Raw genomic sequence first — 27,212 nt, 5'->3', positions numbered from 1 at the left:
GTGGATTGATTAGAAGTGCAGGAGACGATTTAAATAAGCTTAAAGATTGAGTTGGAAGTTTAGTTACGATCGGAATTTCAAGGAGCTGAGAGTTTTCGTCCTGTTCCATTTTTGATCATCCCACTATCTAACAAGAAAAATTCTCGATGGCTCTCAAAGCTTATCTTCAGCTTATGCAGGACGGATCACTCCGTGAGAGTGCTGAAGAAAACTTTGATCATTATAAGATTTCGTTCACGCTTCCACGAAAAGAAAACAGGCACAGTTTTGCAATCAACTCTGTTTATTTTGATGAAGCAAATCAAACGCTCTACACTGCAGGTAGAGATGGCACATGCCGTTCGTGGGAAATATCAGACGTATTTTTATTGTGTTTCTTTAGCTTTATTTTATTCTTCTATTCTAGAGCTTACGCCAAATAAGATGCAAACATTGTTTTGAAAACCATTTCGATTGGGTGAATGCAGCTGTAGTAATAAATGGAAATATTCGTATGCATCTTCAATTTTTATAATCAAGTGAAATTTTTTATTCTTATTTGATTTTCTATTAGTAATCACCGCATCTTCAGATAAATCTTTGAATGCATGGGATCTAAGAAATGGAAATTTAATTGAAACTTTGAGAGAGCACTCAGATGCCGTTATGTGTCTTATACCTGCTAAGACAACAGCAACTTTTTTTTCTGGAGGAGCCGATGGAGAAATTTATAGTTGGGATATTAGCACAAAGAATCACAAGATATCGTTTTATCATCACTCACTCATTCGCTCATTCGACAATGTTAAATTAGAAAGCATATGCGCTATGGAACTTTCACATCATGAGCGAACGCTTGCGGCATCTACAATCAATGGAAAAGTTGTATTTCTGGATGTGGAAAAGCTTCATATCCTGTCTACGCTCCAGCATCCAGATCTCGTGAAAGCTATTTTATTCTCTGCTGATGATAAATACGTTTGAATCCACTTTTATATTTCATTTATTTAAAAAATTGATTAAAAAATAATTTTTGTTGGTTTTTTTTGATGTAATTTCCTGTTTTGTTATTCCTATTCATTGCAATCAACATTAATTCTTCGGGGAATAATAATAACAACAACAATATAATAAATTCATTTCTCTATCTCTCCATCTCACCATCACTCACACCCCACATCTTTCCTCTCTCTCTCTCTCTCTCTCTCTCTCTCTCAGCTGCTCACTGGCTGCAGCGACGGCAGCCTGCGCATCTGGGATGCAACGACACTTGTGTGCAAAGTGGAGATCCCCTTCTTTGACCCCATCTGGTGCATTACGTGTGACTCAGTCACCCGCAAGATCTACACAGGCCACCGCAGCGGCACGATCCGTTTGACGTCCTTTGAGCACATGAACGACCAGTCAGAGACACGAAAGATCTTCTCCTCTTCTGCTTTCTCTTCCTCGGGTTTCCAGCTCTCCACGCCAATGTCTGGCAGATCTGGCTCAAATTCAGCAAAAAGCGCTTATTCTTCTTCTGCTTCTTCAATGTCTTCAGCTCGTGCTGGTGTGAATGATCCAGCTACTGTTCCATCAACGCTCTACAGCAGCCACCAGACGTTTCCACAGGCTGTCACACCTTCAGCTTCTGCTGCATCGTTAGCTATTCCGACATCATCATCATCATCCTCTTCATCCTCTTCTTCGATGAAATCCTCATCTATCTCCTCCCCTTCAAGACCTTCTGATCAATCAACATTAAGCTCTATTCAAGGCAGGTCAATTGGAAGGACACCCGAAGAAGACACAATCACCATAGCAACCACAGGCACATTCACAACAGCAGTCTCAGTTGCTGCTTCCACCTCTTCTACATCAACAACTTCTTCCTCTTCCTCCTCCTCCTCCTCTTCTTCTTCTTCCTCTGATGAGATAGCCATCTGCACTCCAATCATAGCACCTGTGCGTCTGTCGCAGTCGATGCTGAGCCATCCGACATTCAAAATTCATTCAAAAAGGCCATCAAAGGCAGCGATGGAGAAGATGAAGAGGAAAGAACTGGAGAAGATCCGCAGGGCAAGAGAGAGGAGAGAGGCAAGAAGAGAGAAAAAAAGGAAGGAAATGATGATGATGAGGAAGAGGAGGAGGAATGAGAAGAAGAATAAGGAAGGAGAGGAAGGAGATTGTAACAGCAGTGATGAAGAGATGTTTGATGAGGAAATGAAAGGGAATGAAAAAGGTGGTGAAAATACAGAAAATGGAGAATATTCAGAAGGAGAAGGAGAAGACGATGATATTAGCGAAAGCAGTTTTCTGAGTGATTTTGATGTTGAAGACAATGTTGATGTTGAAAACAAGAAGACAAACAAAAAATTGACACAGAACTTTCGCAATGATGAAGATTTTGGGCTGAGCAAGCTGTCGATAAAGCCAATGGATAAAAAAGGAAGAGAAAGAGGAAGGGGAAGGGGAAGAGGAAAAGGTTTCTATTCATCTCTGGATGATGAGGATGAAGAGGATGAAGATAGATTGCAGGGCATTTTGAGTATTTTGATGATTCAGAAGAAGATTAAAGGAAGAGAGAAGCCTTTGACACTGCTGGCGGTCACGACTGCTGATAGAACACTCGAAATATGGGTATGTTTGAGAATAAAGGAGTTGATTTGAATGGAAAGAGAAAGGAAAGGGAAAAAATAAAGAGAGTGAGTGAGTGAGTGAGTGTGTGTGTGTGTGTGTGTGTGTGTGTGTGTGTGTGTGTGTGTGTGTGTGTGTGTGTGTGTGTGTGTGTGTGTGTGTGTGTGTGTGTGTGTGTGTGTGTGTGTGTGTGTGTGTGTGTGTGTGTGTGTGTGTGTGTGTGTGTGTGTGTGTGTGTGTGTGTGTGTGTGTAAAGAATAAATTAAAGAGAAGAGATGAGAATATTATTCACATTATATTTTTTTTTATTAAAAGAAATAAACTTTTGTGAAAATCCTTTTTTATCTACTGTTGCTCATTCTCAATTTCCATATTTTTATTTGACTTTTTCTTGCTTTTCTACTCACACGTTTCATTTCATATCTTTCTTTCTTCATTTTGTCGTTCACTTCTATATACATATATCTTTCTCTCTCCCTCCTCTCTTTCCCCTCTTTCTCCCTCTTCTCTTTCCCCACTTCCCTCCCTCTCTCCTCTCAGCCCGTCTTCCAATCCCGCAGCGAAGCCACGTTCAAGCGTCCTCTCATGATGATCGGGAGTGACGTGGGCATTGTGGAGCATCTGCCTCTGCCTGACCGAAGACACATACTGACACGCGACCAGCTGGGTGTTGTGTGTTTGTGGGACGTGGTCAGAGGAACAATGGTGAGAGAGATGGGGACAGGGAAGATTGCTGACTATGCTGATGTCGTGCCGAACCCGCCGGAGTATAGGCACAAGTGGTTTACTGCGGATACGAGGATTGGGGTGTGTGGAATGGGGAAAAAACAATGAAGAAAATGAATATTTTATTTATTTATTTATTTATTTTTGCTGATATTCTATGGAAATGTTACTATTTCATTTATTTATTTATTTTGATTTGGTAAATAATTTTTTATTTATTTTTCTTTCTTTCTTATTATTTCCAAATGCTTATTTATTCTTTCTTCTCCTTCATTCTTCCCAGTCACTGACCATCACAATGGAGCTTCCTGAATGCTTCCGCTGTGCATTTGCTGAGTTCAAGCACATTCCAATCATGGATGGAAACAATAACAGTAATAATAACAATAACAATAATAACAATTCTTCCTCTTCTTCTTCATCAGCATCATCAGAAGATGAAGACGGAGAAGAAGAAGAAAGGTATTTTGATAGAGGCAGCCAACGAATAAGCGAAGATGGTACTAGTTTGAACTTCAGAGGGGAGAAGAGGAATAAAAGGATGCATCCATCACCTTTGGGAAGTGAGTTTAGAGATGGAAGAAAAGGAAAGGAAAGGGGAGAAAGGGAAAATGATGATGACGAAGAGAATGATGATGATGTTAATAGCAAAGGAGAAATAGAGTTTGGAGGAGGAAGAGGAAGAAGATTGGGAAGAGGAAGTGATGATGAAGAAGATGGTGATGGTGAAGAAGATATTGACAAATTGATTGTAAAAGTGGCTGATGAAGAAATACGTAGAGACAATGAAGAAGGAAGACAGAAAGGAAGAAAGAGAAGAAGGAGAAAAAGAAGGAAAGGAGGAAATGGATTGGATGTGTTGGGAGGAGTTGATGATTATGATGAAGATGAATATGGAAATGAAATCGAAGAAGAAGAAGAAGAAGACAATGAAGATGATAGAGAAAGAGATAGAAATGGAGATTTAATTGACTCATTTAGTGAAGGAAGCGAAGAAGAAGATGAAGAAGGACAATGTGAAATGGAAGAGATATGCGAGCTGACTAACTTGGGTGAAGAATGTCTGCTCAATCTGTTTGCCACGTGGGATCCGAAGGAGCAGGAACCGCCTCGTATGCTTTTGATTGCTTGTTTATTTATTTAATATTTTTGTATTGTTATTTTATTTTATTTTATTTATTTTTAATTTTATTTATTTCAAAATTAATTTTTATATTATTTATTGAACACTCTATTTCATATTGAACATATCTTTATTTTTTTTAAATTGAATCTTTTTATTTAAACTATCTTCCTCTTTTTAATCTGTTCTCAAATTCTCTCTAAATAAAATTCTTTTTTTTATTGTTTCTATTTCAAATAGCACACAAACTGGCAACCCGCTTCTTCGAATATGACAATGGAACAGGCAAAAAATTGGGGAGAAGACGAAAGAGGAAGAGGAGAGGCAATGGAATTGATGGCGAAGGAGAAGGAGGAGAAGGAGGAGATGAAGATAGAGAAAATGATGAAGATGGCTATGGAGATGATGATAACGATGACAATGATAATGACGATGAAGACGAAGAAGGAGATGAAAGTGATGGAGAAGGGAATTTGTACTCGACAGATGATGAGAAGCCTGAAGACGAGCAGGTTGCTTTGCCTCCATGTGATCCTGTATGCTTATGTGTTTTATATTTTGTGTTATGTTATTGTTGTTATTGTTGTTGTTTTCTGTTTCTCTTTTTTATGAAAATTTTTTCATTCAATTAAACATTTCTTATCTTTTCTATCTTTATTCTTTTAACATATTCATTATATCCTCTCTTTCTTTCTCACTTACTCATTTTATCTTTCTCTCTCTCTCTCTTTCTCTCTTTCTCTTTCTCTTTCTCTTTCTCTTTCTCTTTCTCTTTCTCTTTCTCTTTCTCTTTCTCTTTCTCTTTCTCTTTCTCTTTCTCTTTCTCTTTCTCTTTCTCTTTCTCTCTCTCTCTCTCTCTCTCTCTCTCTCTCTCTTTCCACCCCCAGATCTTCTCCCCGCGCACCTCCATCATCTGCTTCGACCGCAGCAACAACATCATCTTCCGCTCGTATGTCTCCCAGCTGCACACCATCCCTTACGCCATGTCCCGCCACAACCCTCTCTCTCAGCGCCTCTTCCGCTCTTATTCTTCTTTCTCTGGAAAGGGTACAGAACAAAATGTGATTCCTCGATGGATTGCTTTGCTGCTGCTGAAAGGGGAGTTGCATATGACAGTCACTTATGTCGCTTTTCAGCTGGTGCATCTGCCACACCCTCCATCAGCTGTGGTGGACAGAATGAAGAAGATGGCGATAAAGACAAATGGGATGAAAGAGATTGGTGATGGTTCTTCTTCTAACTCTTCATCTTCTTCCTCTTCTTCTACTGCGATTTCTTCACTAAAAGCTCCTCTTTCTTTCTCCAAAAATCCTCCAATAACAACAACCAATCCAGGTTTTACTTCTGTTCCTACATCTTCTTCTTCTTCTTCTTCCAATTCTTCTTCTTCTCTTCCTCCTCCTCCAGTTGTTCTCCCCAACATCGGCACCTTCACCTTCACTGCGCAGGAGCATCTGCTTGCTGCCACCATCCATTCTTATCTCTACCACTCCTACCTCTGCTTCACTGCCCCTTCCTACCCAACTCCATTTCATCTGCACCCACACCCTCCTCTGAACCATTCTGACTTGTCTTTGTCGTGCAACGGCAAGCCGATCAATCTGTATGACACACTCGCTACGATCAAGAACACCCTCTGGGGAAGGCCAGACCCGATTGTGATCAACTACCACTCGTCACTTTGAGAGCAAGATTGATTTGATTGATGATTGAACAATAGAGTTATCAGTTGAATCAATATTTTTATTCATAAATAAATAAAGTTAAATAAAATAAAATAAAATAAAATAAATAAATAAATAATTCACTCCACCACACCATTATTGAATTACATTTTTTATGCAGCTTTTTAATGAATTCTTCATTTCTTTTTTTTTATTTTTGTGCTAATCTGTTTGATAGTGCGTTGTGTTATTTATCCTGCAAGCTGTTGTTTATTTCAATACACATATTTTTTTATCATTCTTTTCTTTTCCTTTCCTTCTTATTTCAAATTGTTTGAAGCTATTCAATGAAAAATTATGCTTTCTTTATTTCTGATTTTTATTTTTTTTTCAATTGTTTAATAATATTTTTATTTATTTATCTATTTTTAATCATTTGTTTTCTCACTTATTATTTTTCTTTTCCATTTCACTTGTGTGTATAATTCTAATGTTTATTTATTGAATTGAGATTTAAATAAAAAACAATTACTTAATGATTGATAATTCAATCAGAAAAAAATAAAAAATTAAAAAATAAAATAAAAGAAGAATCCATTTTTCTTAAAATCTTTGCATAACATGAATAATAATAATGCTTATAAATAAATAAAAAGAAAATCAGGAGAATAATAAATACCAATCATATTTCTGAAGCAATGAAAAATAATTTCCACCTCCTTTTTTGTTACGAAAAAATAACAAAAATAATTTCTACCTAAATTTTACCTCTTCAACTTTAATTTTATATTTTTGCATTGTGCATATCAAATCCAACCCCTGGGCTTTCTGTATCATTCCTTGAGAATCCAATCTGATGTTCTTCATTCAAGTCCACAGAAGTCAATCCATTTCCTTCATTTTGCATTTCTCTTTCTCTTTCCTTTTCTCTTTCCTTTTCTCTCTCTTGTGTTCGAATCACAGAACTTAACAGCAAGTTTCTGAGTTGTTCACGTGTTGGCTCTTGAGAAATCTGAGTTTGAAGTGAAGAAGACGACAAAGACAAAGAAGAAGCAGCAGCAGTAGAAACAGAAGAAGAAGAAGAAGATGTTGTTGATGAAGCCGGCAACACATTTCTTCCAGAATTCTCCTGCTTCTTCGCTTTCTCTTCTTTTGCTTGCAGTTGCGTTCGCAGACTGCTTCGAACAATCCCATTCGGCTTCTCTTTCGTTGTTGTCATCGCTGAATTCGTCGCATCAGGCAAAAGAGCATCTGTGTCCTCCTCCATCTCAATGCTGACTCCATACTCATCTTCCTTCATATTCCCTGTGTAATTGTTTGCATCGTTATTATTATCATTATTACTGTAATCGTTCACTTCATCTTCTGTTATCAGAACTTGAGGAATTTCTTCATTCGCATAATCATTCATTTCTTCCTCTTTATTTCCTCTTTCTCCGTTCCTTGATTCATCAGCATCCCCACTTCTTGCTCCTGTTCTGCCTGCTCTTCCATTTGAATTTCCTTCTGCATTGTCATTTTCTCTTCCACTGTTACTTTCATCGTAGTCGTCGTCATCATCATCATCATCGCTGTCATCTTCTTCTCTTCCTCCTTCCACTTCTGTTGCTTCCTCATTCAACTCCTCCTGCTCTCTTCTTCTTTCTCTCATCTCTCTTCTTCTCCTCCTCCTGTCTCTTCTTCTGTTTCTTCGCCTTCTTCTATTTCTTCCTCTTTGATTTCCTTCTTCTCCTTCTCCTTCTCCTTCCTCTTCTTCTGCTTCTCCTCCTTCTTCTTCTCCCATTTGCGCAAACCTGATTTGTGCTATTGGTATAATCCCCATTCGAGGAATGATGCACTAAAGAAGAAAAAAATGAAATTAAATAAAAGGAAAAAAAGAAAAGAAAGAAAGAAAAGAAAGGGCAGAAAGAAAAATATATCCAATTTTTTATTGAATGTTGAGGCCATTTTACATAGAAAAGAAAAGAGTTTCACAATTATATGGAGAAAAAGAAAGAAAGAAAAAGTATAGTTTTATCAATAATATGAACCAAGAATGGAAGCTGCAAATGCACAAACCCGACTTGTGATCGCGAAAACTGATGAAACGAAGCCAATGAAGAATAGAATTTTCATTGAAAATCAATTTATAAGCAATAAATTTGATGGAAATAGATACAAATAAATAAAGATATTTAAATATAATTCATTAAATTATAATAACATCAAAAATTAATAAAAATAAATATAAAAATAAAAATCATACGAATAAGTGTGATTCCACTGAGAATGATGCAGAAGAAGAAGGCTGCCATGTATTCTGAATCATCTCTTGTACCCGAAAACAAAGACACAACATGCACTTTGCAGTCAAACGGCTCAAAAGCTACATCTTTTGATTGGTCATTGAAACTGTTCAATAAAAACAAAGATGAAAAAGAAGAATTTGAGCTTGCTGAAGCATAACATGAATCATTAAGTAATAAGTTTCCATTCACATATCCATTTTTTCCTTCTTCTTCATCCATTATCGCATAGCTCTTCTTCTCCTCTTTCTCCTTTTCCTTCTCCTTCCTCATTGCCGTCTTCAGCCCATTCTTCATCCCCATCTCCATCCTCACCTCATCTGGCATAATTGCTCTGGGAACACACTTTGTCAGCACCATCCAGTTTCCTCTGTGTTGCGCTGTCTTCGTCTGCGATGAAACAACATAGAAGGAAATGCTGTCTGCCCCTCCTGGCACAATCTTGCCTTGTTGCGAGAGAGAAAGATACAAGTGAGACTCTGAGGCAGATGATGGAGTGAATGGGGGGTTGTTGGGAGAGGATGATGAGAGAGAGGAAGAAGAAAAAGATGTGGAAGAAGAGGAAGCAGAAGCAGATGAAGATGAAGAAGAAATTGGAGAAGAGTGAAATGTGGAACATTCATCAGATGTTTGAGTATCGTTTTGTGAAATGGCTTCTTGAGTGATGTGTGATTGAGTTGATAAGAATGAAGAAGAAGAAGAAGAAGACGAATGCAAACAAGAAGAAGAGGATGATAACTGCGATGACGAAGAAGAAGAAGAAGATGATGATGATGATGATGATGATGATGAGAAATACTGTGAAACTCCATTCTGAAGTGCTTTATGCCATTCTTTCCATTGATTGTCCAACTTCTCCCTCTCTCCACTTTCTTCGCTTTTTGTCATCTTCTTCAGCAAAATCCGATACCGTAACGCGCATCCGGCAGAAGGAGAGGAATAGAAAGAGAAGAATTTGGGCAAAGAAGCCCTTTTGAATGAAGAAGAAAAGGGAATATTTGAAGAAGAAGAAGTTTGCGATAAAAATGATGACAATTGAACACTTTTCGAATGAAACGTCCGGTTTTGTGTTTTTTCATCATTATAAACAGCATCTGGGAACTTGACATTCTCCAAGTTCTTCAGCTTCACTGCTGTGGGATCCAGAAACGGCGACCCAATCGACACAGCCAGCGATTCTTTGTCAGCAGAAATAGAAGAGGCGAAAAACAAGTTGTCTTCTTCGCCTTCGAAATACCCTCCTTCATTGCTTTGCCTCTGATTGCTGGATGAGCTGGAGGAAAATGCCATTGCTGCGCTGTTTGCTGTTTGTATCTCCTCCTCTCGGACAATCTCTGACAAATACGGTGTGCCCACATAAGGACCAGCAGGTGTGTTAACTTCATTCAAATTGAATGTGCTTCTTTTGTCTCCTTGTTTTTTTGCTCTTTTTTCTACTTCTCCTTCTTCTCTTTTCCCTTCAAATTCTGATTCCTCCATTCCATTCCTTCCTGAAAGAGTACGGAATAGCATAGAATCATCCACCAGATGCGATATGAAATGCATTGCTGCTCCATTTCCTCCATCCCAGCCAGCACACGACACAATCACATTTCCTCCTCCAAAGAGCATCGCAACTGAATGGCCAAACATAAGAGGAGGAGGCTTTCGGGTGGGCTGGTTGGGGAGATGTGAGGGAGAGAAAGAAATCGAAGGAGAAGGAGAAGAAGAAGAAGAAATTCCATCAAAATTCAATTGATCTGTTGGATCCTGGTACTCTTTTTCTCTTTCTCTCCACATAGTGTTGTTGACATAAGACAGAAGAACAAGAGGATGTGATAAATACCTCACAACTGGCTCCTTCTCAAACAAAACAGTTGTTTCAGCTGTCTCATTGACTTGCTCTTCTCCAAGAGACAAGAAATTCAATGAATAGCTTTCTCTTTCTCTTTTTCCTTCTCCTTCTCTTTTAATTTTTCGATTATTATTTCTTTCGCTTTCGCTTTCACTTTCATCTGAATTCTTTGTATTTTCACCGAGAAAATCAAGCGAAGTGAAATGAATGATCGAAACAAATGGAGTATCAAAGCCGCCAACGCAAAGACGGCTGCGACTGAAAGAAAGAGATATCCCGAAATGAGGCGAAGGTGGAGTGAAATTCAACTGGGAGTTTGCTTTCTGAACACTTCTGTTTATGTCTGTGTGATTGTCATCTGTGACATTCAAAGAAGAAAAAATGGAAGTTGAATTAACTTCACTTTTATTATTGCTAATAGAGGAATTAAATGAAGTTGTACATTTCTCGGGTTCAGAAGCTGCATTCACAGAATTCTGATGCTGGCTATTCCACAGCTGTGCATAATTCCCGAATGTGATGACACCATTGAACTCACCTAAAGCAGAATAGCAATACACCCTTCCATTTCCATCATTTGTGCCATTTGAGTCATTTGTATTGTTCATATCATTTGAATAATTTGTATTTGAATCTGCACTCTCATCAGTATTTATGGTGTTTGGAGAATAGGGATTGCCATTGATTTTTGATGTTCTTGTATGCTTTAGTGAATTTTGCTTGGAAAATGTTTGCTGTTGAATGTCATCTCTCAAATCAAACACCATCTTGTCTGTCAGTTCAATTCTTTGTCTGTCTTCCGATGAAGACTGAAAAGAATCTTCAATTTTTGCATTTTTGTTTCTTCTGATTGAAAAAGAACAGAGTGTGCTGATTCTTTGAGAAATCGTGTGAAAAAGAAGATTTAGTCCATTCTTCAATTTCTGAATCGATTTTTCTATGTAAAATCGAGCTTTCGTGTACATTAATCTCGTCCGCTTGATTTCAACGGGATAATTAATCACTTTGACTCGAGTTGGATTGTGAATTCCTCGAAGCTCAACACGAAAATCGTTTGATTGAAAATTTGATTGATTACTGCTGCCTGTTGATTCACATGGAGATCCAACAAAAAGCCAACTATCAGATAAATGAACGCTAGCTCCGAATGATGGTGAATTTCCTTCAATTGTTTTGACAACGCTCCATCCTTCTGCATTCATGCAAAAAAAAATCATCATATTAAAAATTTTCAAAAGTGCAAACCCCTATCACTTTTACGGCACGCAATCGTTACTGATCCTTTACAGCTGTTATTTACCGAAGTGCAGAAATCACGATTTGTCTCTATTGAATTTTTCAAATAATTTGGAGAAAGGCAGGGAGAACCAATTGCTAAGCATGTTTCATCTTTTTCAAAAACTGTTGATGAAGACAGCGAAGTTCCGAATCCATAGCTTTTATTTTCTGGAACGAGTGTAGCAATTTTGACCCAATCGTATATGTACAGTTTAAATAAATGAACAACTGATTCTGTGTCAGAGTTTTGTTCTTAAAAAAATAAAAATATATCATATATTATAATAAATAACAGATAAAAAAACATGCCATGCACTGCAATAGTATCTGGTCCTATCAATTGTGTATGGAATCCAAAAGAAACTCCATTATTACCACTTTGTGGGAACAAAGTCCATTGGGCTGTATGCACCAGAGAAATAAGATATAATGCAGTAAATATTATTGTATGCGTATTCTTAGAGAGAATATGCAACATTTGCCACTACACTTGCGGCAAAATAAAAAACTTTAAAAGATAAAAATAAGTATGGTAAACTAACCATAAAATAATAAGATATTCTTTGGATGAATAAGCTGGTTATTGCCTCTTTATTTGGAGTGGTGGGGTATATAGTGTTAATCAACGTGTTGAAGTATATTCATGCTGTGTTTTGTTACGATCCACAACCGGAAACAAAGCCCTTTAGATTAAATCCACAATATTTTGGATGTTTGTTTGATTTTTGAGTTGCATTCTTAAAAAATAATGTTGCATGAAAACAAATTTGATAGCATCTTATGAGACTATTCATGTCAAGACTTCAGATGGCAAACAATTGGTATATGCTTCATTTTTTTATTTTTAGATATTTTTTGATTTTATAAATTAATAAGGAAGGTTGGTGGATACCGTACACAAAAAATGAGCCGCTGATGGTTTATTGTCATGGAAATGCAGGAAGTATTTGATTTTTTATGATTTATTTGTTTTTTTAAAAAAGATTTTTATCAAATTTAATAGATTTAGAATCAAGAGCATTTAAGCTAGCCACAATAAATCAGCAGCTTCATCTTAATATATTAGCATTTGATTATCGCGGATATGGACATTCCGAAAATGAATTCCCAACACATGACGGAATTAGGGCAGATGTAAATGCAGCTGTTGATTTGGCTCAAGAATTTGTGAATCAAGGGAAGGCTTCTGAATTATGGATTTATGGCCATTCACTTGGTGGTGCAATTGCAGTCGATTATGTTAGGCAACATCCTGACAAAGCAACAACGTTGATTCTTGAGAATAGTCCAATGTCCCTTCGAGCTATGGCTGCTATTATTGCTCCAAAAATTATTCATCCAGCAATTGATTACATATTCGACAATGTTTGGAATAGCAGAGAAAATATCACACATATACGAACAAAGACCGTTTTTATTAGAGGTTTGAATAAAATTTTGTACAAATTGGATTCAAATATTCATTTAAATGCTTTCATTATTAAACTATTTTTTGAAATAACTCATCATAAATATGAAGGAATGTGCGATGGTCTTGTTCCCTCATTTCATTCTCAATTGCTTTACAAACTCTCTGGTATTGATTATTCAATTTTTTTTGAGTTTTAAAAGGTGATTAATTTTTGACATATTTAGCTGCGAAAAAAAAGTTGTTAATATCCCTTCCACGTGGGCTCCACAATACGGATTGGGATGAAGAAGGAAAAATTGTTGTCAGGAAAATCCGAAAATGGCTGGAAAATGAAGAGTATGAAGGAGACAGCGAAGCTGACGAAGAAGAAAGTTCTGAGTTATCTTGCCAGAAAACTGATAGCAAGCAAAAAGTGATTGTGACAGAACAAATACAAAACATACAAAACATAGAAATAAATGAACCAAAGCAAGCTAAAATGATCACTGAGGAAAGCAATGTTGCAATGAGAAGGAAGAACGGATTTGGAATTTGAACAAATGAATGTTAAAAGTGAATTTGAATTCATGAATTGTGATGCTTCTTTGAAGAGGTGCTTTCTGAAAGAATTACTCAAAGACAGAGAAATAAACGTATTATGTATTGCATTCAATTAACTTTAAGTTGATCGTAATATTGATATATTCTAAATTTTTCGTTGTCTTTTAAAGTTATTATGTCTTTTTATAGGGTAAAATATTAACACCCATCTACATTCAAAATCATTTTGAGAATTAGAATTTTAGAGTTAATTCATATGTAAGTTTTATAAATTTTACTTTTTTTAACACCATTCGCATTCTTTATACACTAATTTTTTGTTTTTTTTAAAAACAAATGACATTTTTGTTTTTCTAAATCTTTGTTTCTATTTTTCAAATGAAAAAAATATTATCAAAAGGTTTATGTACTTAAAAAAATATTACTAAAAAATATACAAAAAATTGGATTTAGTGAATCTTCAGATTTCAATCACATTGAAAAAATTATTATATATATCTTGATCATATTTTCAATTTGAACTTGGAAAATTTAATTAAATCAATATATCCCAAAAAAGAAAATATTAATGTCAAATCCTTTGACATTTGCACGTCCTTTCCCACCAGAAATTCAAAAATCACAATATAAGACGAATGACGAATCATTGCAAAATTTTCAGACTCATTCTTCTGTTGATCCAACATACTCTGGAATTTTGCAGACACCTTCGAGCGGTCTTCATTTTCAAGCATCCAGCAACGAACTGGACACTCATAAATATCAAATGAAGCAAGGATCATCTGATTATAATAATGAAAGTTATTCCAAAACGCATGTTCGTCAATTGCCTCCGCCTCCACCTGTTTCATCCCTTTCAATTCCTACATCTCCATCTGCAGCATCACTTTCATCTTGTTCTTTGTCATCTTTTGATGTATCTTCACCGATTCATTCACCTGAATCAACTTCACACACATTTCATTTTGATGAAGATTCGAACGAATACACATCACGTAAAACATCATCCCCTCACAACGCATCTCCTTTTCCAAGTCAAAAAGCCAATTATTCTTCTTTAACTTCATTTACGCCATCTTCAATATCAGAAGAATCATCAATTTCTTCTTCAAAACAAATAAATGCTTCGAGGAATCGTTCATCTGAAATTGAACAAACGAATTTGATTGCACATCATTCATCAGAAAATATGCAGCCAACGACACCTTCTCATTCATCATCATTGTTCCAAGATCAATCTCTTTCTCCAAGTTTTTTGGCCATTCTTTCGACATACAAGCAACTTACTTCAACACCACCAGCATCTTCGCATTCATCTTTCAACGAAATGAAAAAGAGAGATCCTTCTTCATCTGTAACCGCTCAATCACCGCCATCTCCTCTCCCTTCGAATTATCGCATGTCTCCTTCAAAAAATGAAGTATTGCCATCTTCAACAGATGGAAAAGAGAAAAGCCATTCACAAAAAGAATTTGAAAGAAAACCTAAAAAAAGTGGAAGGAAAGAAAATGAGAGGCATTTATCTGGACAATTGCAAAATTCTGCTTTAAGTCAAAAGAAAGGAGATGATTCACAACTGAGCAAAAATACAAAAGAGAAAAGAAATGATAGAATGGAGAAAAAACCATTAAAAGGAAAAGGCAAGCAAAAAACTGAAGTGAAACGAAGTGTTTCGGAGATAGAAGATGATGAAGGAAAGCCCAAACAAAAGGGAAAAGTCAAAAATGGTGACTTTGACGAGAAAGTTCCAAATTCATCGTTCAAAAAAACGCAAAAAAATTCTTCTAATATTCGTTCGTTTCCCAAACAAGACGATGAAAGCTCTGAAGAACAATCAGATTCTGAATCAAGCAATAATGAAAGAGAAGGAAAAATAGATGGAGAAGATAATGAGGATGATGAAGAGGAAGAGGAAGAGGAGGACAAAAGTGGTGATGATGCTGACAGGGAAAAAGAGATTGATGCTGGTGATGAAGATGGTGAAAATGATGACAGAAGTGAAGAAGAAGATGATGGCTCTTCTGAAAGTGAAGAGAAAGAGAATAGACTAGTTAACAGTAAAATGAAAAAAACAAGTCAAAATAAGAAATCAAATGTATCTCAAGCAAGACAAGAAAAGGAATATGATGAAGATGGTGATGATGATAATGGCGAAGATGAAGGTGATGATGTTGAAAAAGAAGAAGAAGAAGAAGAAAGCTTTGTTGATGAAAAAGACAAAGAAAACAGCAGAAAAGCAGAAGAAATATTCAGAAGATTCAGACAAATGCTGATTGAACAGCAAAACAGGCACAATCAGCAAAAAGAAAACTCAAAACCGAATTCCTCTTTTTCGGTAACAGATACGCCATCACAGAAGAAAGTATCAAGACAATTTCCTTCTCCTTCATCTTCGTCATCATCATCTTCTTCTTCTTCTCCACCTTCTTTTCTTTCATCCTCACTTCAAACACACGTATCATCCAAAAGAGTTCCTCTGTTTTCAGACAATGAAAGGCAATTAGCTGCTTCAAAAAAGCAAGCAAAACACTCTAAACGTTCACAGAAAATCCAAAATGAACCGGAAATTGAATCAGAAGATGATGAAGAGAAGAGGGAAGAAGATGAAAAAGGAGAAGATGATGGAGATAATGATAGAGAAGAAGACTCAAGCACTTCAAGTGATTCTTCAAGTGATTCAGAAGAGATTGATGTAAGTTTCAATTCCGCTCAAAACACAGAAAGAAATAAAACACTAAAAAGCTCCTCTAAAAAGGCACATAATACTCCAACCGCACAAAACGTGTTGAATAAAAAGACGCAAACTCCACAAAAGAACACACCGAAAAGAATGGAGCAAGAAGAAATTGCAGATGAAAAGAATAAAAGTTATAAAAAGTCTTCCGGAAAGATGGCAAAAGCAGGCACCGAAAAGCAGAAAGCCAAAAAAGAACAGAAGAAATCAACAGATAATGAAGACAAAAACGAAGAAAATGATAGAATAGGGAAGTTGATTGAGACGTTGCTCAAAGTGATAAAAGAAGGAGAGAAAAAGCAAAGAAAGAAAGGCATAACAGAAAAGAAAGAAGAAAGTGACTCAGAGTTGGATGAAGACAACAACGGCAGTGAAACTGAAGAAGAAGATGAGGAGGAGGAGGAAGAAGAAGAAGAGGAAGAATTGGAAGAGGAGGAGGAGGAAATGGAAGAAGAGGATTATGATGAATCTCGATTAGGTTGGATAACTGCAGCTGATCCGTCTTCCATTCAAAGAGAAAATACAATTCCAAAAGAGACGGAACAATTTTATTTAGATCAGAAGGAATCGAAGAAGGAAACAATGAAGAAGAAGAAGAAGAAGAAGGCGACTGCAAAAAAGCAACAGAGAAGGCGAACTCCAACACCAGGAATAAAAGCAAAAGATGAAAGAAGTGTGGCAACAAGCAGAACAAACAGGACAAGAAGGTCAGAAGCATCTGAGTTGGAGTCTAAGAACAGAAAGAATGAAGAAGTGCAGAAGAAAAAGAAAAAGAAAAAGAAGATGTCAAAAACGAAGGCAAAAAGTAAGTCAGCAAAGCAATCAGATTCAAAGTCTTCTTCTCGTTTGGCTGGTACACCTTCGCAACAGCTGCTTCCATTTCCTTTCTATTTGCCTCCTCCGCCCATGCAACAGCCACCGTTTGTTCCTCCATCAAAATACCCTTCTTCATCTCCGCTTCCTCCCCCTCCTCCTGCACTTTCATATTATGCTCCTTATCCGACTTCTTCTCCTTCTTCATCCACTCCGATGCAGACACCTGCTCACACTTCATCATCATCATCATCTTCTTCTTCTTCTTCTCCCTCTTCCTCTTCAGCTCCCACACAATTATCGCAGCATCCATCGCAGCCTCAGCCTTCCCGCTCCACCGTCTTTGCCCTCCAAAAGGCGCTCCGCATTGCAAAAGCCGAGCTTTCACAGGTTCGTGTTGCACGAAGCTTAGCAGTGAAAGAAATGCAAGCAGCACAGCGGGCAGAAGAAGCAGCAGAGAATGCGCTGGAGCTGATGGCGCAGGAACGAGAGAGGGACTCGCTGGAGAAAGCGAAAGTGAGCTATGCGGTGGAGCAAAAAAGGAAAGAAGTGGAAGCACTGAAGAGGAAGAACGAGAGGTTGCAGAGAGAGTGTGAGAAGAAGAGGGCGGCGGTGGAGCAGCTGGCGCAGTCGAGGCAAAGAGATCTGGCGGAGTGGCAGGAGATGACGAGGGTTCTGAAGATGAGGCAGTACGATGCGAAGAGGAAGGAGTTTGGCATGAATGAAGTGATGGAGAATGAAATGTAGTGACTTTGAAATTTGTTAGTATTTTGATTTTTCTGAACTTGACGAACTTGAATGTACTATTTTGTGTTAATTTATTGTCTAAACCATTGTTTTTTCTCTTTTAATCGTTCTTAATGTCTTCTTTCACTTCACACCATCCAATTTCACATTCATTCTCACATTATTTTTCTCTTTTCTTTTTAACAATTTATTTTTATTTAAAATTATAATTTTTGAAAGAAATAAATAAACTACAAAATATCAATCACTTAGCAAGACTATCTGGTTATAATGTTGATAATTAAGCATCACTCCTTTTAATTAGAAAACATAAAAAAAAGTGAAGTTAACAAGCAAACAAGCAATCAAGAAAACAGGATGAGAAAACAACTCAATAAGATCGATCCACAAGAATAAAGTGGGACGAATCTCAGAATGAAATGAATTGTGTGTATGTGCTTGTTTGAAAACTGTAGAGCTATTCAAATGAAGGATTATTATTGTTATTATTATTATTATTTTCCTGCTCCAGACTGAGGCAGGTAAAAAAAGGAAAGAAATAAAGAAAGAAAGAAACAGGAGATATGAGTGGTTGAAAAATTGGTTGGTATAATAAATAGATAAATAAACTCTCAACAAGAGGCATAAAAATTGGAATATGTCAAAACTGAAACAAGAGAAAATCAACGGAAAAATAAATAATAAATAATAAATTAAAAAATTGACATGAAGTTGAAAAAAAATGGATATTCCGGCAACTCCTGTCAAAAAGATGCATTCATTTGTAGAAAAAGAAGAAAGAAGAAGAAGAAGAAGAAACTCGAAGAAAAGGTGTTCGAAGTACTTTTTTTTTTAAATTAAATAAATTTTGGAAAAAAAAAGTCGTTATAACTATACACCCATTTAAAATACCAAGAATGAAAGAAAAAAAGAAAAGAAAGAAAGAAAGAATTGGATTTAAAAAAATAATCAGAAAAAGATAGAATTATTTCAAGAGTTGTCAGACAGTTAAGAGTGGTTTTTTTTGAATGCATCATTTGCATTTCGTAAAAAAATGCAAACTATATAGAAAATGAAGCAAAATAACTTCAAAAAAACGAAGAATAATGAATTAGAGAATGAGAAAATGAGGAGGAAAAGATCGTAAAAGAAGGTGAAAGAGAAGAAATCTTCACAAAAGTGAAAAAAATATATTTCATTAGTTTATAATTGAATTGGTAGCTTTCAAAGAAAACAAGATAAACAAACAAAAAATATTTAATTATGAAATGAGATAATCAAATGACATATGAATAAAGTTCATTCACAACATGTTACCAAAATATGTCGAAAGAGAAAAATATTCTTTCCTTTTAAAATCATTTTTTTTTGGCATTTTATAATAATCTCATTGATCATTTCTCATCCTGTTTCCATCACATGCTATATATAATTCCTTTTTCTCCTTTAAGAAACTTCTTTGAAGCCACGAGCAGAGTTGCAGCAAGGTTGGAATATACACTTAACTCCACTCACCACAAGCCCAGGAATGGCTGTCCAGAAGAATACAAATGGAATCATTTCAACTCCCCGCTTTTTCAATCCAAATGCCTTTTTTAAAAAATAAGAAGAAGAATAAGAATGCGTGAAATTATGAAAAAGAAAATATCATTGTCATTTAACAAAAAAGTGAAACCAGATTTATCAAACCATTATTGGAATTCCAATGGCAAAGTAAAGAACAAGAAGAACTGAAAGAATAATGAGCATCACGCTCCCGAATGATAATTTCTTTTTATTTTTCGGATTATTAGGATCGCTTGGGTTGCTTGGATCATCTGGATCTTTGTGCTTCACTGGGCATCCTTGAGGATGTTCCCAATTTAATGTAACCATAACGCTTTAATTGTTTTAAAAACAAAAGTTTTTAAAAAAATTAAAATAGCAAAAAATGAAGAAAATAATATACTTTTGATAATCCAATGAAACTTTTTCCTCCTTTGCACAAGTAAAGCGAATTACAGCAGTTCTTGTTTCATAATCAGCATCATAATCAACTAAAATAAAAATGCATAGATAAAACTACTCAATCATTGATAACACTTTCACACATTTCATTTTGATTCCGTCATCGCTAGCGAGAACAGTTGTTGATCCGTTGTTAATATCTCCATAGCAATAGCAATCTCCCATAGATGGCTTTGTTGGGATGACACAACCAGGAATTTCACATTCTCCTATTGATGGGACATTCGGAACAGAACGGTTAAAATTATACCAGAATTTCATTGATTGAATTTTTCCTTCATATGGATTATCGCTGTTAAATTAAAGAATATGTTAAATGTCTTCAGAAACACTTAGCAAACCTATCACGAGCAAGCCCTGTAAAATTAAAGTCACTTAATTCAAGTGAATAAGTTTTCAGAAGTAATAGATTTAAAAGTATTGAGCAAATCATAGACCAAATAATTTTTCAATAAAATTATCTGAATATGGTTTATTTAACCATAAATTAAAGAAAAAACAATTGACAAAAGAAAATCAATTACTCACGGTGAAGTGATCATAAATAAGTGAAATGAAAAATAGCAAAAAATACACTTCTTTTTTATTGTGGAGAAATTTTTCCGAAAGAAGAAAGATTTTGTTCATGTGACCCATTTGAAGGATAAAGAAAATTTTCTGATGCTGGAGTTTGTGTAATGGACGCAGCATCTCCAGTAGGCATCACTGTCATTGTGGGCATTTGATACATCATTCCGTTTGTCATCTGACTTCCAGGCATCTGAAAAAGCAGAGGGTCGATGCTTGTGACTCCCATCGCCTGCATCTGCATCTGCATCTGCATTTGCATCTGGAGCTGGAATTGCATATGTATTTGCATCTGCATCTGTGCCTGTGCTTGTGCCTGTTGATATTGCTGCATTTGTTGCATCTGCTGCATCTGCTGGTAATATCCCATTTGTGGGTTACTTCCTGGCTGGTTGTATCCAGCTGCCATCTTGTCCCCCGTGGAAGGAGAACGCTTCAAGGACATTTTGGATGGATGTGGATGAAATGAAGAAGAAGAAGATGATGATGATGATGATATTTGGTTGCGTGTAGAAGTAGAAGAGGGGGAGGAAGAGGAAGAGGAAGAGGAAGAAGAAGAAGAAGAAGAAGGACTTGATGATGATGATGATGATGATGAAGTGGATGAATTCTCTTGATGTGATTTTTTCTGTGTTTGTGTGTGGTTATGTGATGTTTCTTGTGGATGAGAAGATGAAGGAGATGAAGATGAATATGATGAAGATGATTCAGATGATGAATAAGCTGTTAGATTTTGGCTTTCATCGTCATCAGGCTTTTGTATAGACTCATTAGCCATTGTTGATGACTTGCCATCTTCTTCAGAAATAGAAGCAGAAGAAGAAGAAGAAGAAGAAGAAGAAGAAGAAGAAGATGGAGTTAAAGAATCAGATGGAGTTATTGAAGAAGATGATGATTGCTCTTCAGGTTGCTCTGTATTTGTATCGAAATTTTCATCTTTTTTTGTTGATTTTTCTTCATCATCTTCATCATCTTCATCATCAGGATCAGAAGAAGAAGATAAAGAAGATGATGATGAAGGAGTAGGAGAAGAAGAAGAAAGGGAAGGAGTTATTGAAATATGGTATTGTTTGTCAGTGGATGAAATGAGTGTGTTTTGTTGTTGAAGTGAATCAGTTGTAGAAGAAGAAGAAGAAGAGGAAGAAGAAGGAGAAGAAGAATAGGAATTTGATGAAATAGTGGAATGTTGAGAAGGAAGAGAAGGAGAAGATGAAGGTGAAGGAGAAGGAGAAGGAGAAGGAGAAGATGAGTCAGAAGAATCTGAAGAATCTTCTGAAGAAGAAATATCCTCAATGATTGAATGTTCATCTTTATTTTCATCATCATCATCTTCTTCTTCTTCTTCTTCTTTTTCTTTTTCAGCTCCCACTTTGTTGTTTTCATTTTCACTCTTTTCCTCTTTATCTTCCTCTTTCATGTCTTTTTCTTTGTTTTCCTTCTTTTCCTTCTTTTCCTTCTTTTTCTCAGATCCTTCATCTGTGTCAGATGATGATTCTGAACTTGAATCTGAATCTGAATCTGAATCAGAGTCTGAGTCTGAGTTTTCAATGATTCTTCTTTTCTTCACTCCAAAACTGTTGATTGGCTTGCTTTTATTTCCTCTTCCATTCTCTTCATCTGAATCATCATCATCTTCTTCTTCTTCTTCTTCTTCTTCTTCTCTTCCTCCTCTTTCTTTCTCTTTCCCTCTTTCTCCTTCTCCTCTTTCTCCTTCTTCATTATCATTCTCCTCCTTCTCCTCCTCCTCTTCTTCCTCAGAAAACACAAGCCTCTTCCCCTGTGTTGCATTCCGTGGCTTGTCCATATTCTCCAGTTCTGCTATGACTGAGTCTATTTCATTGTAGAACGATATCATCGGCTGTGAAGAAGGCGGAGAACGCATAGGCATCTGAGACTGAGAAGGAGAAGAGGAAGAAGAGGAAGAGGAAGATAAAGGAGAACTAGATATTCCTCTTTCATTCAATGTCATCATCATCTGATTATTATTACTATTATTATAAGCATTATTCATCGTCCTCTTTGCCACCACAGCTGCTGTTGCTGCTGCATATGCTGCTTCTGCCTGTGCCGGCGCCAAACTTGACAGATCCTCCACAAATGCGCTGATCTCCCTGTCCATCTCATCCTCTTTCTCGATCTCATGCTCTATCGCATCCAGATCCGCCAGCACATCAGACACAGCATAGTTGTTCAGTGAAGGCAACTTTGGCTGAATCTTCGGTTTTTCCAGGTGCTGTGTGGTGAGTGTGGGCTGTGACTGGACGGTGAAGGAGGAGGAGGAGGAAGGGATGAGGGTGACTGAGGAAGGAGAAGAAGAGGAGGAAGAAGATGAAGAGGAAGAGGAAGAGGAAGAGGAAGAAGAAGAAGAAGAAAGAGAGTTATTTGAGCTATTAACTGTGAAGGAAGGAGCAGCAGTATGTACTGTCTTCACCCCTGTCTCTATCAGAAACTGCTCCAAAATGTCATCATCACTCATTCTTGTATTATTTTGTGTGTTTTGTGCATTTTGTGTGTTTTGTCCATCTTTCCTTGCTTGTACCGAGTTGAGTGTCAGATCCATCCCTGTCAGCTGCAGATTCTTCTCATACTCATCAATGAACGCATCCAGGCCATCATCCAATGCACCTGATATACTATTCTCTTTCTCTTTCTCTCTGTCTCCTCCTCCTTCTCCTCCTCCTCCCAAACTTCCACTTCCACTTATTCCTCCTCCTCCTCCCAGCTTCGTCCCATTCACCTGCTTCAGCATATCCCACTGCTCCAGCCTGTGTTTGATCGCCCAGTCCTCCTCTGACGTCACCGCCTCTATCTCCTGCGCTATCACTTTCTTCGCCTTCTCCATCCTCTCCTCGCTGTCACAGTTCGTCACCAGCACATGCATCGGCTGATCAATCCCATCATACACTGAAATGATATTCGCCCCCATCCCTGTCCCAGCACCAGACCCCATCGTCGCCTCCATCCCTTGCACAAACAGTTTTTTACCTTCCTTTATCGTCCCTTGTCCTCTTATGAACAGCTTCACCCCTCCTCCGATCTCTCCCTCAAGACGCTTCAGGTTTGCTCCTCTTGGCCCCAATAAAAAGCCCATGTAGTTCGCCAGTGGGTGCTCACTCACTGGGAAATAGATACGCTCTGTCAACTTCGCCTGTGGTTTTGCCGCAGTGACTGGCTTCAATGTTTCGAGTGGTATGCCTAAATGGGTGTGAAAATATTTATTTCATTTTTTATTTTTTTATTAAGATTAGAAGATAATTGTATCAAAAAAATGATTGTTGTGAAGAGTTAAATAAATATAAAGAGTAGTGATGAATATCAAAGTAACAAATATTACATAACAGATAATATGGCCTTGCGCATAGTCACATTAAAATACCTCTTTCAGTAGAAATGGCTTTAATCATTTCATCAGATAAAACTTGAAGTTGTTCTTCAATTGCAGCCTTTTTTCTCTGTTCTCGTGTGTTAATACGTTTTCCCTGAGTATCATATATTGGAGGAGGAGAAGGAGATCGTTCTCTTAAATGAGAATTGGGTTTGGAAAATAAATTTGGTAAAAAAAGGAAAAATATAAAATCGTGTTTTGATTTGACAAACTGGTTAGGATCTGGAATTAAATATTCTCCGCTCATCAAAGATCCTTTCAACTTTGCTATTTCAATTGCTATATCCGAAGCTATTGGTGAAACGAATGTTAAAAAAATTCCACCTCGAAAAATGCATACCACGTCGACAAGGTTGGGGTGCATTAGGAATACTGAACTCATGAGGTAATTGCTGCATATCTGGCTTATTTGAACCATAAACTTCTTGTGGGCCTCGTTTTTGTGGTGGTGAAAAACGTTGCTCTGAAGAATCATCTGGTTCTTTCATTGGAGAAGGATGAGGATGCAAAGTATTATCAAGCCGAGATTCTGAGACACATAAACCATTCCATGTTTGCAATTGTTCTAAATAAGTTTTAAGTTTGAAGAATGTTAGAACCTTCTGTTGTTCGTTTAAGATGCCTGGCGAGAGCTTTTTTGGCTATTTCAGCAAATGAAGACATAGCACCTATTTTAATGATATTATTTTATAAAAGTACAAAATTGGCTTTTTAAAAAACATACTTTGCTGTTTGGACTATCAAAAATAAATATACAAAAAATTTTTGTAATATCAAAATAGGGAGAAAATGATCGTTATTCTTAAACCATCGATAGTATATTTTTGACAAAAACATAAATGTATTTTTTATGAATACAATGAAATTAAATGATTAACCATAACTTATAAATTTGTGTTCATCATCATGGCTAAAGTCCAAGATGACATTCTTATTCAGGTCGCAAACCTGATGGATTGCTTGAGAGCAGACGATATTCAACTTCGTTTGAGATCTGTCAGGAATCTCAGTTTAATTGCCGATACAATTGGACCTGAGAGAACAAGAAATGAATTACTTCCATATCTTATTGGTTTGCCTTTATTCATATAGATTGCATGCGCTATAAATAAATATGTTACTTAGATTGCTTTAATGATGATGATGAAGTGCTTGTTGCATATGGAGAAGAAATCGGAAAACTCGTTCCACAAGTTGGTGGAAATGGTTGGGCCCACACTCTCCTGCAGCCACTTGAACAATTGGCAATCCTTGAAGATGCACTTGTACGTGAAAAGGCACTTGTTGCTATATGCTCAATTATTCCATTCATGTCGCAATCAGTTGTTGAATCGACTGTGTTTGACCTTGTGAAGCGGTTATCGCTAGGTGATTGGATCACAAAGCGAACTGCTGCTCCTTGCTTGTATGCTGCTATTTATCGCGCGTGCAACGCAAAGCAAAGGGACGAATTGATTCAGATGTATTCTGCTCTTTCTCGTGATGATTCAGCTACTGTTCGTAGATCTGCTGCAAGGTGCATGAAGGATTTAATTTCTCAAGTGGATAAGGTAGTTTTTAAAACTTCATTACTGCCAATTCTTCAATATATTTCTGGAGATGAATTGGATTCCATTCGTTTGTGGGTGATGAATGCTCTGATTGCATCAGTTCCTCTTCTGACCCCGGACGAAGTGAAAGCTCAAATCCTACCAATCTTCCGTCGCATTGCAGAAGATAAATCCTGGAGAGTGAAATTCAAGGTGGCTGAGCTCATCTGCGATTTCTCTGAGAAGCTTCCCCCAGCAATTGTGAAGACTGAGGTGACACCTCTGTTTGTTGGGCTGATGCGTGATGGAGAAATTGAAGTTAAGACGATTGCAGCAAAGAAGCTGTCGTGCTTTGCATCTCATTTGACCTCAGAAACAATCATCAAGGCACTTTTGCCACCTATCAAGGAATTGTCGAAGGACGAGAACACAATTGTGAAAGGTTTGTTTTTTCTTTTCAAATTTCCAAAAAGAATTTTTTTTTTTTAAATTTGAATTGATTTTAATTTTTTTAAAAAAAATATGCAAACAATATATTATTTCCTTTTTCAATTGTTAATCATCATCATTTTTTCTTTCTTTCTTTCTTTCACTTTTTTTTTTTTTTTTTTTTTCTTTTTTTTACAGAGGCGTTGGCTGTCAGTGTTCTGCGAATGACCTCTCTTCTGTCACGTGCTGAGTTCAATGCCAACATTCTTCCTCTTCTCACAGACTTTCTCTCTGAGAAGCAGCCACCTGAAGTCAGAGCAAGCGCCATTGCAAACCTTCCTTCTCTCGCAAAGGTGTGATATTATGATCGTTCATGTTCAATTTTTGATTCTTAATTTATTTATTTTTTTTCCCAATAATGAAAAATAAATTTTGTCTCTTTAATACTATATATATAAATTTATATATATTTCTTTTGCTTTCTTCTTTTCCTTTTCTTTATTTAAATAATCATATTTATTTTTCTCTTTCTTCATTATTCTTTTTTTTTCCTATCCAACAAATCTATCAACCTCAACAGAACTGTGAACTGGAGCAGATCATCGCCCAGCTGATCCCCGCTGTCACCTCACTCACCGTCTGCCCAATCCCTCAGCCGCCTTCAACCCCATCCTCCCCATCTCCTTCTCCTCTCAACTCCTCCTCCTCAGCCTCTGCTTCTTCTTCCTCTGCCTCTTCCTCTGCCCTCTCCATGGCCACCAGTGGCGGTGTGGCAGGCACAGGCGAGTGGCGCATCCGCATGACAGTCATCAAATACATCGCCTACGTCGCCAAGGAGCTCGGCCAGCCAGTCTTCAACGAGAAGCTGCTGGGCCTTTGTGTCGGGTGGATGGACGACGATGTGAGTGATGTGCGTGTCACTGCGGTGGAGACACTCGCCTCCATCGGCGCAGAGTTTGGCCCAGTTTGGGTCAAAGAGCAGCTCGCTCCGTCAGTCATCGCACGCTCAAAGCACAAGTCCTACATCAGAAGGCTGATCTCCCTGTTCGCGTTCTCCCGCATCGCCCCTCTCTGCCCAGACGATGCCTTGTCCTCTCTGATTTTCCCGGCTGTCGCGGCGCTGTGTGCAGATCCGGTTCCAAATGTGCGTATGAAGGCTGCTTCTACTCTTCGCACCCTTTACAACACCGCAAAAACTGCTGAAAAGCGAAGAGAAATCAAACAGCAAATGGAAAAACTCCTTGGAGATCCAGATAAAGATGTGCAATATAGTGCAAATAAAGCTCTTGAAAGTCTCTGAAAATTAAAATCTTAGCTTTAAATTATCTTTTCTCTTATTTTTAATTTATGCATAACAAAGTTTTTAATTCTTTGGAAGTATGGGGAAAAAATCCCATATTTTTGTTATTTGAATAAACAAAATGGGAAAAGGAAAAGCACAACCTCATACAGCATCCGGAGTAAAGAAACCAGGACTGAGTATTATCTGCCCTGAATGCGGAGTTTGCTTTAATTTTTTTAAAGCTCAATTTGCTTTGATTGAACTTTTTTCGTCATGAATACAAT

At 37.1% G+C, this 27,212-nt stretch overlaps 7 protein-coding genes across 7 annotated transcripts; 4 read left to right on the top strand and 3 right to left on the bottom strand.

The window, feature by feature from the left end:
* Nucleotides 1-159: 159 nt before the first annotated feature.
* On the top strand, nucleotides 160-6,654 carry MONOS_11227 (putative phospholipase A-2-activating protein). Its single transcript, XM_067863739.1, has 8 exons — nucleotides 160-359; nucleotides 407-491; nucleotides 554-957; nucleotides 1,198-2,598; nucleotides 3,136-3,402; nucleotides 3,605-4,433; nucleotides 4,685-4,980; nucleotides 5,332-6,654. The coding sequence occupies exons 1-8, from the start codon at nucleotides 174-176 to the stop codon at nucleotides 6,127-6,129; spliced, it is 4,266 nt and encodes a 1,421-aa protein (XP_067723862.1). The 5' UTR covers nucleotides 160-173; the 3' UTR covers nucleotides 6,130-6,654.
* Nucleotides 5,886-12,036, bottom strand: MONOS_11226 (uncharacterized protein). Its single transcript, XM_067863738.1, has 5 exons — nucleotides 11,815-12,036; nucleotides 11,473-11,757; nucleotides 8,354-11,419; nucleotides 8,167-8,186; nucleotides 5,886-7,945 (listed from the first exon to the last, which is right to left on the bottom strand). Exons 1-5 carry the CDS (start codon nucleotides 11,981-11,983, stop codon nucleotides 6,893-6,895), a joined length of 4,593 nt encoding a protein of 1,530 aa, XP_067723861.1. The 5' UTR covers nucleotides 11,984-12,036; the 3' UTR covers nucleotides 5,886-6,892.
* Nucleotides 12,037-12,072: 36 nt separating this feature from the next.
* Nucleotides 12,073-13,451, top strand: MONOS_11225 (putative alpha/beta hydrolase; the record flags this gene model as incomplete). The annotated part of the gene is made up of 6 exons (XM_067863737.1): nucleotides 12,073-12,217; nucleotides 12,280-12,326; nucleotides 12,382-12,448; nucleotides 12,509-12,928; nucleotides 13,025-13,081; nucleotides 13,141-13,451. 6 exons carry the CDS (start codon nucleotides 12,073-12,075, stop codon nucleotides 13,449-13,451), a joined length of 1,047 nt encoding a protein of 348 aa, XP_067723860.1.
* A 365-nt stretch (nucleotides 13,452-13,816) lies between these two features.
* MONOS_11224 (uncharacterized protein) lies at nucleotides 13,817-17,988 on the top strand. The gene has a single exon (XM_067863736.1). It carries the CDS (start codon nucleotides 14,025-14,027, stop codon nucleotides 17,748-17,750), a length of 3,726 nt encoding a protein of 1,241 aa, XP_067723859.1. The 5' UTR covers nucleotides 13,817-14,024; the 3' UTR covers nucleotides 17,751-17,988.
* A 1,187-nt stretch (nucleotides 17,989-19,175) lies between these two features.
* Nucleotides 19,176-20,204, bottom strand: MONOS_11223 (putative Autophagy-related protein 27; the record flags this gene model as incomplete). The annotated part of the gene is made up of 5 exons (XM_067863735.1): nucleotides 20,078-20,204; nucleotides 19,820-20,028; nucleotides 19,678-19,765; nucleotides 19,419-19,608; nucleotides 19,176-19,319 (listed from the first exon to the last, which is right to left on the bottom strand). The coding sequence occupies exons 1-5, from the start codon at nucleotides 20,167-20,169 to the stop codon at nucleotides 19,176-19,178; spliced, it is 723 nt and encodes a 240-aa protein (XP_067723858.1). The 5' UTR covers nucleotides 20,170-20,204.
* A 115-nt stretch (nucleotides 20,205-20,319) lies between these two features.
* Nucleotides 20,320-24,351, bottom strand: MONOS_11222 (putative splicing factor 1; the record flags this gene model as incomplete). The annotated part of the gene is made up of 5 exons (XM_067863734.1): nucleotides 20,320-23,498; nucleotides 23,680-23,822; nucleotides 23,901-23,979; nucleotides 24,029-24,217; nucleotides 24,288-24,351. The coding sequence occupies 5 exons, from the start codon at nucleotides 24,349-24,351 to the stop codon at nucleotides 20,320-20,322; spliced, it is 3,654 nt and encodes a 1,217-aa protein (XP_067723857.1).
* Nucleotides 24,352-24,572: 221 nt separating this feature from the next.
* Nucleotides 24,573-27,082, top strand: MONOS_11221 (putative protein phosphatase 2A regulatory subunit A). Its single transcript, XM_067863733.1, has 4 exons — nucleotides 24,573-24,760; nucleotides 24,814-25,659; nucleotides 25,845-25,999; nucleotides 26,227-27,082. Exons 1-4 carry the CDS (start codon nucleotides 24,595-24,597, stop codon nucleotides 26,944-26,946), a joined length of 1,887 nt encoding a protein of 628 aa, XP_067723856.1. The 5' UTR covers nucleotides 24,573-24,594; the 3' UTR covers nucleotides 26,947-27,082.
* Nucleotides 27,083-27,212: the final 130 nt, after the last annotated feature.

The sequence above is a fragment of the Monocercomonoides exilis genome (genome assembly GCF_001643675.1).
Source record: "Monocercomonoides exilis strain PA203 chromosome Unknown scaffold35-1074681, whole genome shotgun sequence".
Taxonomy (NCBI): Eukaryota; Preaxostyla; order Oxymonadida; family Polymastigidae; genus Monocercomonoides; species Monocercomonoides exilis.
Note: the sequence above shows the minus strand (reverse complement) of the source record. Positions and strands in the feature narration are given on the sequence as shown.

What these genes read in the sequence shown, in the direction of transcription:
- MONOS_11221 (XM_067863733.1), top strand. Translation starts at nt 24,595, where the DNA reads ATGGCTAAAGTCCAAGATGACATTCTTATTCAGGTCGCAAACCTGATG. An exon ending in CGAGAACACAATTGTGAAAG is followed by an intron (nt 25,660 to 25,844) that starts GTTTGTTTTTTC and finishes TTTTTTTTACAG; the next exon opens with AGGCGTTGGCTGTCAGTGTT. An exon ending in ACCTTCCTTCTCTCGCAAAG is followed by an intron (nt 26,000 to 26,226) that starts GTGTGATATTAT and finishes CAACCTCAACAG; the next exon opens with AACTGTGAACTGGAGCAGAT.
- MONOS_11227 (XM_067863739.1), top strand. Translation starts at nt 174, where the DNA reads ATGCAGGACGGATCACTCCGTGAGAGTGCTGAAGAAAACTTTGATCAT. An exon ending in CTGCGGATACGAGGATTGGG is followed by an intron (nt 3,403 to 3,604) that starts GTGTGTGGAATG and finishes CATTCTTCCCAG; the next exon opens with TCACTGACCATCACAATGGA. An exon ending in GAAGGAGCAGGAACCGCCTC is followed by an intron (nt 4,434 to 4,684) that starts GTATGCTTTTGA and finishes TATTTCAAATAG; the next exon opens with CACACAAACTGGCAACCCGC.
- MONOS_11226 (XM_067863738.1), bottom strand. Translation starts at nt 11,983, where the DNA reads ATGTTGCATATTCTCTCTAAGAATACGCATACAATAATATTTACTGCA. An exon ending in AGATACTATTGCAGTGCATG is followed by an intron (nt 11,758 to 11,814) that starts GCATGTTTTTTT and finishes TATTTTTTTAAG; the next exon opens with AACAAAACTCTGACACAGAA. An exon ending in TTTTCGCGATCACAAGTCGG is followed by an intron (nt 7,946 to 8,166) that starts GTTTGTGCATTT and finishes TTTCTTCTTTAG; the next exon opens with TGCATCATTCCTCGAATGGG.
- MONOS_11224 (XM_067863736.1), top strand. Translation starts at nt 14,025, where the DNA reads ATGTCAAATCCTTTGACATTTGCACGTCCTTTCCCACCAGAAATTCAA.